We start from the raw sequence: 12,239 nt of genomic DNA, 5'->3' as shown, positions 1-12,239 counted from the left end.
ACTCTAAAAAGCAGAGCTTCTCTCCTCCTCCAAAGGAACGCAGCTCCTCACCAGCAACGGAACAAAGCTGGACGGAGAGTGACTTTAACAAGTTGAGAGAGGAAGGCCTCAGAAGATCAAACTACTCTGAGCTAAAGGAGGAAGTTTGAACCAATGGTACAGAAGTTAAAAACTTTGAAAACAAAATTAGACAAATGGAAAACTAGAATAACCAATGCAGAGAAGTCCTTAAAGGACCTGATGGAGCTGAAAACCATGGCATGAGAACTATGTGACGAATGCACAAACCTCAGTAACCGATGCGATCAACTGGAAGAAAAGGTATCAGTGATGGAAGACAAAATGAATGAAATGATCATGAAGAGAAGTTTAGAGAAAAAAGAATAAAAAGAAATGAACAAAGCCTCCAAGAAATATGGGACTATGTGAAAAGACCAAATCTACGTCTAATTGGTGTACCTGAAAGTGACAGGGAAAATGGAACCAAGCTGGAAAACACTCTGCAGGATATTATCCAGGAGAACATCCCCAATCTAGCAAAGCAGGCCAACATTCAAATTCAGGAAATACAGAGAACGCCACAAAGATACTCCTCGAGAAGAGCAACTCCAAGACACACAATTGTCAGATTCACCAAAGTTGAAATGAAGGAAAAAATGTTAAGGGCAGCCAGAGAGAAAGGTCGGGTTACCCACAAAGGGAAGCCCATCAGACTAACAGCTGATCTCTCCGCAGAAACTCTACAAGCCAGAAGAGGGTGGGGGCCAATATTCCACATTCTTAAAGAAAAGAATTTTCAACCCAGAATTTCATATCCAGCCAAACTAAGCTTCATAAGTGAAGGAGAAATAAAATCCTTTACAGACAAGCAAATGCTGAGAGATTTTGTCACCACCAGACCTGCCCTAAAAGAGCTCCTGAAGGAAGCACTAAACATGGAAAGGAAAAACCGGTACCAGCCACTGCAAAAACATGCCAAATTGTAAAGACCATCAAGGCTACGAAGAAACTGCATCAACTGACAAGCAAAATAACCAGCTAACATCATAATGACAGGATCAAATTGACACATAACAATACTAACCTTAAATGTAAATGGGTTAAATGCTCCAATTAAAAGGCACAGACTGGCAATTTGGATAAAGAGTCAAGAACCATCAGTGTGCTGTATTCAGGAAACCCATCTCACATGCAGAGACACACATAGGCTCAAAATAAAGGGATGGAGGAAGATCTACCAAGCAAATGGAAAACAAAAAAAGGCAGGGGTGGCAATCCTAGTCTCTGATAAAACAGACTTTAAACCAACAAAGATCAAAAGAGACAAAGAAGGCCATTACATAATGGTAAAGGGATCAATTCAACAAGAAGAACTAACTATCCTAAATATATATGTACCCAATACAGGAGCACCCAGATTCATAAAGCAAGTCCTTAGTGACCTAGAAACAGACTTAGACTCCCACACAATAATAATGAGAGATTTTAACACCCCACTGTCAACATTAGACAGATCAACGAGACAGAAAGTTAACAAGGATATCCAGGAATTGAACTCAGCTCCGCACCAAGTGGACCTAATAGACATCTACAGAACTCTCCACCCCAAATCAACAGAATATACATTCTTTTCAGCACCACACCACACCTATTCCAAAATTGACCACATAGTTGGAAGTAAAGCACTCCTCAGCAAATGTAAAAGAACAGAAATTATAGCAAACTGTCTCTCAGATAACAGTGCAATCAAACTAGAACTCAGGATTAAGAAACTCACTCAAAACTGCTCAACTACATGGAAACTGAACAACATGCTCCTGAATGACTACTGGGTACATAATGAAATGAAGACAGAAATAAAGATGTTCTTTGAAACTGAGAACAAAGACATAACATATCAGAATCTTGGGGACACATTCAACGCAGTGTGTAGAGGGAAATTTATAGCACTAAATGCCCACAAGAGAAAGCAGGAAAGATCTAAAATTGACACGCTAACATCACAATTAAAAGAACTAGAGAAGCAAGAGCAAACACATTCAAAAGCTAACAGAAGGCAAGAAATAACTAAGATCAAAGCAGAACTGAAGGAAATAGAGACACAAAAAACCCTTCAAAAAAATCAATGAATCCAGCAGCTGGTTTTCTGAAAAAACCAAACACCACATATTCTCACTGATAGATGGGAATTGAACAATGAGCACAAATGGACACAGGAAGGGGAACGTCCCACTCTGGGGACTGTTGTGGGGTGGGGGGAGGGGGGAGGGATAGCACTGGGAGATATACCTAATGCTAGATGATGAGTTAGTGGGTGCAGCGCACCAGCATGTCACATGTATACATATGTAACTAACCTGCACATTGTGCACATGTACCCTAAAACTTAAAGTACAATTAAAAAAAAATTGATAGACTGCTAGCAAAACTAATAAAGAAGAAAAAAAAGAATCAAATAGATGCAATAAAAAATGACAAAGGGGATATCACCACCAATCCCACAGAAATACAAACTGCCATCAGAGAATACTATAAACACCTCTATGCAAATAAACTAGAAAATCTAGAAGAAATGGATAAATTCCTCGACACATACGCTCTCCCAAGGCTAAACCAGGAAGAAGTTGAATCTCTGAATAGACCAATAACAGGCTCTGAAATTGAGGCAATAATTAATAGCTTACCAACCAAAAAAAGTCCAGGACCAGATGGATTTATGGCAGAATTCTACCAGAGGTACAAGGAGGAGCTGGTCCCATTCCTTCTGAAACTATTCCAATCAATAGAAAAAAGAGGGAATCCTCACTAACTCATTTTATGAGGCCAGCATCATCCTGATACCAAAGCCTGGCAGAGACACAACAAAAACAGAGAATTTTAGACCAATATCCTTGATGAACATTGATGCAAAAATCCTCAATAAAATATGGGCAAACCAAACTCAGCAACACATCAAAAAGCTCATCCACCATGATCAAGTGGGCTTAATCCCTGGGATGCCAGACTGGTTCAACACACGAAAATCAATAAACGTAATCCAGCATATAAACAGAACCAAAGACAGAAATCACATGATGATCTCAATAGATGCAGAAAAGGCCTTTGACAAAATTCAATAACCCTTCATGCTAAAAACTCTCAATAAATTAGGTATTGATGGGACGTATCTCAAAATAATAAGAACTATCTATGAGGAACCCACAGCCAATATCACACTGAATGGACAAAAACTGGAAGCATTCCCTTTGAAATCTGGCACAAGACAGGGATGCCTTCTCACCACTCCTATTCAACATAGTGTTGGAAGTTCTGGCCAGGGCAATCAGGCAGGAGAAGGAAATAAAGGGCATTCAATTAGGAAAAGAGGAAGTCAAATTTTCCCTGTTTGCAGATGACATGACTGTATACTTAGAAAATCCCATCGTCTCAGCCCAAAATCTCCTTAAGCTGATAAGCAACTTCAGCAAAGTCTCAGGATACAAAATCAATGCGCAAAAATCACAAGCATTCTTATACACCAATAACAGACAAACAGAGAGCCAAATCATGAGTGAACTCCCATTCACAACTGCTTCAAAGAGAATAAAATACCTAGGAATCCAACTTACAAGGTATGTGAAGGACCTCTTCATGGAGAACTACAAACCACTGCTCAATGAAATAAAAGAGGATACAAACAAATGGAAGAACATTCCATGCTCATGGGTAGAAGAATCAATATCGTGAAAATGGACATACTGCCCAAGGTAATTTATAGATTCACTGCCTTTCTTCACAGAATTGGAATGACTTTCTTCACAGAATTGGAAAAAACTACTTTAAAGTTCATATGGAACCAAAAAAGAGCCCACATTGCCAAGTCAATCCTAAGCCAAAAGAACAAAGTTGGAGGCATCATGCTACCTGACTTTAAACTATACTACAAGGCTACAGTAACCAAAACAGCATGGTACTGGTACCAAAACAGAGATATAGACCAATGGAACAGAACAGAGCCCTCAGAAATAATGCCGCATATCTACAACTATCTGATCTTTGACAAACCTGACAAAAACAAGCAATAGGGATAGGATTCCCTATTTAATAAATGGTGCTGGGAAAACTGGCTAGCCATATGTAGAAAGCTGAAACTGGATCCCTTCCTTACACCTTATACAAAAATTAATTCAAGATGGATTAAAGACTTAAATGTTAGACCTAAAACCATAAAAACCCTAGAAGAAAACCTAGGCAATGACATTCAGGACATAGGCATGGGCAAGGTCTTCATGTCTAAAACACCAAAAGCAATGGCAACACAAACCAAAATTGACAAATGGGATCTAATTAAACTAAAGAGCTTCTGCACAGCAAAAGAAACCACCATCAGAGTGAACAGGCAACCTACAGAATGGGAGACAATTTTTGCAACCTACTCATCTGACAAAGGGCTAATATCCAGAATCTACAATGAACTCAAACAAATTTACAAGAAAAAAACAAACAACCCCATCAAAAAGTGGGTGAAGGATATGAACAGACACTTCTCAAAAGAAGACATTTATGCAGCCAAAAGACACATGAAAAAATGCTCATCATCACTGGCCATCAGAGAAATGCAAATCAAAACCACAATTAGAATCTCACGCCAGTTAGAATGGCAATCATTAAAAAGTCAGGAAACAACAGGTGCTGGAGAGGATGTGGAGAAATAGGAACAGTTTTACACTGTTAGTGAGACTGTAAACTAATTCAACCACCGTGGAAGTCAGTGTGGCGATTCCTCAGGGATCTAGAACTAGAAATACCATTTGAACCAGCCATCCCATTACTGGGTATATACCCAAAGGATTATAAATCATTCTGCTATAAAGACACATGTGTACGTATGTTTATTGCAGCACTATTCACAATAGCAAAGACTTGGAACCAACCCAAATGTCCAACAATGATAGACTAGATTAAGAAAATGTGGCTCATATACACCATGGAATACTATGCAGCCATAAAAAATGATGAGTTCATGTCCTTTGTAGGGACATGGATGAAGCTGGAAACCATCATTCTCAGCAAACTATCCCAAGGACAAAAAACCAAACACCTCATGTTCTCACTCATAGGTGGGAATTGAACAATGAGAACACATGGACACAGGAAGGGGAACATCACACACCAGGGACTGTTGTGGGGTTGGGGGAGGGGGGAGGGATAGCATTAGGAGATATACCTAATGCTAAATGACGAGTTAATGGGTGCAGCACACCAACATGGCGCATGTATACATATGTAACTAACCTGTACGTTGTGCACATGTACCCTAAAACTTAAAGTATAATAATAATAATAATAATAATAATAAAAGAAAATATATTTTTATTTCTTTAGTTGTAGGACTAGTGATTGAGTTAATAAATTTATATTTGCATATATGGAAAAAAAGCAGGTAGGAATGTTTTCTTCACCTGTTAGTACCCAATCATGAGAGAAAGACAAAACAAAACAAAGCCAAAATGTTGTCTAATGTATTTTACATTTTGTGTAGGGCTAACCCTGGGATATCCTTAAATATTCATCAATATAATTAGCAGACTAATTTCCCTTCATATTCAATAAGTATTTATTGAACACCTGGATGTGAGAAGCATGTTTTTTAAATTTATTTTTTAAGCTAACAAATTGTATATATTTTTCATGTATAACATGTTTTGAAATATGTGTGTACTGTCAAATGGCTAAATAAGGCTAAATAATGTATGTATTACATCACAAACTTATTGTTCTTTTTGGGATGCAAACACTTAAAATCTACTCTTAGCATTTTTAAAGAATACAATACATTGTTATTAACTATAGTCACCATATTGTACCACAGACCAATAAACATATTCCTCTCTAACCAAAATATTGTACCCTTTGACCAATGTCTCCTCAACCTCTCCCCATCTCCGCAACATGTGGTGACCGCCATTCTACTCTAGTTCTGTGACTTCAGCTTTTTTTTTTTTTTTTTTTTTTTTTTTGAGACAGAGTCTTGCTCACTCACCTAGGCTGGAGTGCAATGGCATGATCCTGGCTCACTGCAACCTCCACCTCCCGGGTTCAAACAATTCTCCTGCCTCAGCCTCCCAAGTAGCTGGGACTACAGATGCGTGCCACCACACCGGGCTAATTTTTGTGTTTTTAGTAGAAATGGGATTTCATCATGTTAGGCAGGCTGGTCTCAAACTCCTGACCTCAGGCGATCCACCCGCCTTGGCCTCCCAAAGTGCTGGGATTACAGGCATGAGCCATTGCACCTGGCCAACTTCAGCTTTTTTAGGTTCTGCATAGAGGTGAGATCCCGTGGTATTTTTCTTACTGTACCTGGCTTATTGCACTTGACATACTGCCTGCTTGGTTCACCCATGTTGTCACAAATGACATTTCCTTCTTAAAGGCTGAGTAGTATTCCATTGTGTGTGCATAACACATTTTTAAAATTCATTTGTCCATTGATGGACAGTTAGGTTGATGCCCTATCTTACCCATGGAGCTATTGTGAACAGTGCTGCAATGAACATGGGGGTGCAGGTATCTCTTCTACATATTGATTTCATTTGCTTTGTATATATACCTAGTAGTAGAATTGCTGGATCAAGTGGTAGCTCTACTTTTAACATTCTGAGGAATGTCCATACTGTTTTCCATAATGGCTATACCAATTTCCATTCCTACCAACAGTGTGCAGTGGTTTCCTTTTCTCCACATCCTTGCCAACACTTGTGAAAAATCTTTCACCTTTCTGAAAATAGCCTTGAGCAGCACTGCTTCATGTTCTGAGGATACAGCAATGAAGAAGAGTAAGCACAAATTTCCCTCACTGAATTTAAGTTTCAGTGGGGTAGAGAGAAATAAGCAAAGTAAATACAGTATGCTTGTGATAACAGGTAAAAAGAAAGTATATACCTAGTAGGATAAATTGCTGGGATAAAGCAGGGAAAAGGTGGAGTGGGGGAAGCAAATATTTGCAACATTTGCAGAGTGTACAGAGCAGGCCTTACTGAGCAAGTGATATCTGAGTAAGCCCTTAAGAAAGATGGGACAAAGCAGTGTGACAACTGGGGAAGAGCCCTCCAGCAGAGAGGCCAGCACATGCAAAGGCCCTGAGGTAGAAGCATGGCTGGTGCATCTGAGAGAGATTGAAGGGGCCAGGGTGACTGTAGCGCAGTCAAGTGCACAGTCAAATAAAATATATAAGGTCACACCAGGCCAGATTATGTTGAATCTTGTAAAGCACTATAAGAACATAGACTTTTACCTGGACTGCTTTGGAGTAGCTTTGCAGGATTTTGAACAGAGCCCTTAAATGGCTGCAAGACCTTTGGTTGGTCACTATTACAAGCATCAGTTTTCCTGCTTCTAAAATGCAAAGGTTATGCCAGTAAATATCTAAGTTATCTTCCATCTGAAAAAAAAGTAGATTAATAGAGATCTAGAGTATGCTAAGTTCCTATAGGCTGATGGCTAATCAAAACATTAGCACCCCTCTCTGCTGCTGCCAAAGTCAATGGTAGTGACCCGGCACAGAACCAGAAGGAAACATGGGTGTACCAGGGGACACTCACACAGCTGGCACTACAGAGACTAGACATTTTTATGCATAAAACATTTGTAAACTGGGATTTTTGAAAGATGGGCGCTGAATGTAGAGAACTGCTGATACCTCTGTTAGGCTCCTAGGAACACATGCGATGTCCTAAATGAGAGGGATACAGTCCCTTGCCTGACACTTAACGCCCTGTTCAGGAAAGGAGGGCATGCTGTTTGTAGGAAACAATAGGGCAGCAAAAGGAGATCAATATCTTTTTTGTTTGACATTCAATAAAAAATTTTTAAATAAGCATTTTCCTTTCTAATAATTTTACATCATGCATGGAGTGTTCACTTTAATTTTCAAGTCCGTTTACTTCATTTCTGTGAGCCATTTGAGCTTTGAATAGTGTCCACCCAGCATGCTTTCTAAATATGCAAGTATGTGTGTTTTTTCATTCCCCTTTATTTTATCTCCTTTTTTGTCCTGCCAATTACAAAATCCCAATTTTACTAAAATATGAAGCAAAGGCTCCTGGTTTTTTCTTTTTCTTTGTATATCTGCTTCTCCATGAATAAACAATAGCTCTAAACACTGTTTCCCAGCTTCCCATAGAAGAGTCAAACCTGGACCATGTGCTGCTGAACTCAGGCCTGTGAAAGGAAAATAAACCTTGGGGCCCCCAAATCACTAATCTAAAGGGAAAAGTCAAGCTGGGAACCACTTAGGGCCAACCTGCCTCCCATTCAATTCAAAGTCACCCCTCTGCTCACTGAGATAAATGCATATCTGACTGCATCCTTTGGAGAGGCTAATCAGAAACTCAAAAGAATATAACCATTTGTCCCTTATCTACCTGTGACCTGGAAGCCCCCTCCCTGCTTCCAGGGGAGTTATCCCACCTTTGCTTCCAATTGTCCAGCTTTTCCCGGACCTGAACAAATGTTTGTCTTACATATGTTGATTGATGTCTCATGTCTCCCTAAAATGTATAAAACCAAACTGCTCTGACCACATTGGGCACATGTCGTCAGGACCCCCCGAGGCTGTGTCATGGGCATGCATCCTCAACCTTGGCAAAATAAACTTTCTTAATTAACTGAGACCTCTCTCAAATTTTCGGGCTTCACGGGCCTAAATTTATAAACTTTTCGTTATATTAAGCATGCCTTATACTTCTTAGTATTTTTCCTCCAATAATAGCTATATTACTAGTCTATCAGAGGTCATCTTTTCATTGTGAATAAAAGATTTAGAAAGACTTTCCTATGACCAGAGTGCATTACCAGGGACAATTATATTCGAATAGTAAGGTAGAAGTTCTAGAAAACATTCAAGAAGCAAAAAACATTGTGACTCTGGATTCTAGACACCTCGCTGTGAAGGAAGGATAACAGATCAGAGGCCTGTGGCTTCATCGTTTTTTATATCCCTAATGCCTGCACAGTGCAGAAAACATAACAAACACTCAATAAATGAATGCTTGTTCCACAAAAAAGTGAAGGACGAACAAACACCAGTGACACTGGGACTGGGTCTTCTGACCTTTCCTATGGGCTTTTTCATGTGTGTTTGCCTGTTACAGCTCAGATTTGCTCCATAAGCCAATATGCATATCAGAAGATCTTGACTGAGGACAGAAAGAATGACAACTGCATGATTCAAGGTCCCCAGAACCAAGAAGACAGGTCAAATCCTACCCAGGCTGCCTACCAAGGGCCTTGTGCAAACACAGAAGTAGATGGGAGACAAGTTCCTTTCTAGCTTATTTCCTAGACAATTTCTTCACCATCTTTAGCAACTGAGCCCAGGCAACAAGAATCCCAGACATGGGCTCCTTTACTTCTCTTCCAGCCACACAGGACTCCGCCCTCCCTCTTGGGAACAGGCCTGGTTCCTCCCGGTGACTGGTCCCAGGATCCTGTCTTACCTCAGCAGCAGGGACTCCCTCTGGTGGGCGGCAGTGCAGTACAATCATGCCTTCAATGGGAACCTCCCTTCCTTGTGGGTCTTGTTCAAAGTTTTTCCGTAAATCTGCAAAGAAGCATGAGATAGGTGACACTTTGCTTCAAGTCTAGTGTTATTCAAATTTGGTCCAAGTACAAAAAAAGTGAGCTTAATATCACAACCTAGACACACACACACAAAAATAAGTCACTTGTTCCAGGAATTCTAGAATAAGAGAATCGTTTTTCCAAATATTCATAAATGCATGTGAAATAACCTGGACAAAACAGTTTCTGATGTCCTATATTGATGTGAAGGATGAAATAAATAACTAGGAGAGTAGGAAAAAAAAACACAGAACACCCCATTGTTTCATGAGTCTTTGCCAGCATTATCTGCTGAGCATCTGATGAAACACTTGGACTAATAAATTGCCATCCACAGCTATTATGCAGTTGAGATGCACATGATTTTTTTCTATTAACTAAAGAGTGCATTATTAATCTGTAACCTCTGCCATTCCCTTAACCCTCTAGGGGGATCTAGAAGATGCTAATAGAGTGAGATTACCTATTAGTGTTTTTATTTGTAACCAGGGAGAAGGGGCAACATTCAACCACAACAAAATCTATAACCTATCCAACCAAACATATAATTACAAAACACAACGCCCTCCAGTCAAACAGCAATGCTGGGTATTTGGGTAGTGCCCTTCATGGAAGGCTCCAGGCACTTTGCAAACAAGCTGTACTATTAACCTTTCACACATGGAAGGATGACACTTGCAGAGGTTAATTCGCTTGCCAGTGGTCACAGAGAGCATCGATGCCAGTGATGGGGAACAATGCACTAAGCTTTCTGACACCCAGGCTGAGTGTTAACCAGCAAAGCCTTCTCAGGGAAAAGGACATAGATGGACAGTGCAGAAGAGTTTCATTTGCATTGCTTTCCACTTGAGCACACGCTTCATTAAAAAAAAGTGGGGAGTTGGCCTTTACTTCTCTCGAGGTGTCATGACAACTCTTTGATAATCTTGCAGCACGAGGGTAATTCTTGCTGCCACTTGAAAGCACAGGATAGTAGGGCAAAGACAGGTTGTTTACAAGTCTTCCTCAATGTAAAAGATTTTGCCCTCCCTCCCTGACAATGCATTTTTCTTCAAATTGAGTATCTCAAATTACAGGCTGTGAATTTATTGATTTAATTTTCTTCAGTGCTTACAATAACATGAAATATGTTCTCTGTAAAGAGGAGAGCTCCAGAATCAGTTACATCTTTATAAATTGTATAAATACATTAAACTTGCCTTTAGCAAGTCAAAAACACTCAATGAGTAACAAGCACGGCAAGCCATGTATTCACTTTCCTCCGAATTTTACTCTTAATGCTTTCCCTCCCAGAGGCAACCAACGTCTTTTGTTAGTAGCAGTGCTACATATTCGGAGGTCTTCATGAGTATATATAAGGCAAAGATCTTAAAACAACTTGAACTGCAGGTGGGTGACAAGATCCATTCTCTCATTTCTCTGCTGTCCCCTGAGTTTTAAAGCCAGCTTCCCTCTATCCGGGAACCGTAAATTGCCACAGCCCATTTGATTCAGGACTTCTGACTCCAAGTATGATGAAGGTCACATACCTGACAACAAAACTGTGAAGGTTCTGTGAATAAACCCAGAAAGAAAATTCTCACGTTTCCCACACAATTCTCCTCTGCTGTCTCACAAGGGATCTTTGGGTCAAAAATCCTTCCTCCATATGACTTGGTTATTTATCAGAACTATATCAAAATTAGTCTATCATAGAGCGAGAGTGACTTTAACATATGAGATGTCAGTTTGCTGATGAAGGAGCTGTGTTTTTTTTGTTTGTTTGTTTTGTTTTGGAGATAAGGCGTTGCTCCATCGCCCAGGCTGGAATGCAATGGTGTGAACATAGCTCACTGTAACCTTGACCTCTCCAGGCTCAAGCTATCCTCCCACCTCAGCTTCCCAAGTAGCTAGGGCTACAGGTGTGTGACATCACACATGGCTAATTTTTTAAAAATTTTCTGTAGAAATGGGCAGATTGTCACTTCTTGCTTTGTTGCCCAGTCTGGTCTCCAACTCCTCCTGCGATCCTCCTGCCTTGGCCTCCCGAAATGCTTGGATTACAGGCATGAGCCACTGTGTCCGGCTTTTGTTTGGTTTGTTTGTTATTTTTTTTTCCTTTTCCTTCATTGCTTTGTTTTCTGAAGGAAGTTTTGTTCAGTGCTGCTAAATGGTCATCCCAATTTTGACACCAATTAATCTGTATTCAGCCAGATAAAGTATAGAAAACATATAGTGCAAATTTCTATTTACATTCTACTTTTGTGTCCTTTCTTTGATCAACAGAAATAGAAAATGTAAAAAAAATACTTAGTTTATGGCTATCTACACACCACTACATTAACTAAGTTATCAGGTGAAAAGACAACTGGAGAAATGTCATTTTTTTTCTCCCCATTCCAGCCTCTCAGCAAAATAGGTAAGTAAATACATACATATCTATTTATAAACATTTGTATAATTTACATATTTGTGTGTGTGTGTGTGTGTGTGTGTATAAACTATTGACAGTGGGACCTAGGAAAGGGTATTACCCATAAACTAGAAACTTCAAGGAACTTCTAATAGATCTCACATAGGCAAGATTGGGTAGAAGAAAAGGCCAATCCAACCTGCTGCTCTTTCCAAATGACATTTGAAATGACTGGAAGAGTCCT

The 12,239-nt window shown here is 39.7% G+C and overlaps 1 protein-coding gene across 10 annotated transcripts in view; it reads right to left on the bottom strand.

The window, feature by feature from the left end:
- Positions 1-12,239, bottom strand: part of UNC5D (unc-5 netrin receptor D) — a 558,611-nt gene that overhangs the window by 191,428 nt on the left and 354,944 nt on the right. For all 10 annotated transcript variants that reach the window (XM_528109.8, XM_009455182.5, XM_009455179.5 and 7 more), the window contains one exon: positions 9,480-9,583. In XM_528109.8, coding sequence (XP_528109.2) covers positions 9,480-9,583 — 104 coding nt within the window. The remainder of the gene's footprint in view (positions 1-9,479; positions 9,584-12,239) is intronic.

Source organism: Pan troglodytes, chromosome 7 (assembly GCF_028858775.2).
Source record: "Pan troglodytes isolate AG18354 chromosome 7, NHGRI_mPanTro3-v2.0_pri, whole genome shotgun sequence".
Taxonomy (NCBI): Eukaryota; Metazoa; Chordata; class Mammalia; order Primates; family Hominidae; genus Pan; species Pan troglodytes.
This window is presented reverse-complemented; position numbering and strand designations above follow the sequence as displayed.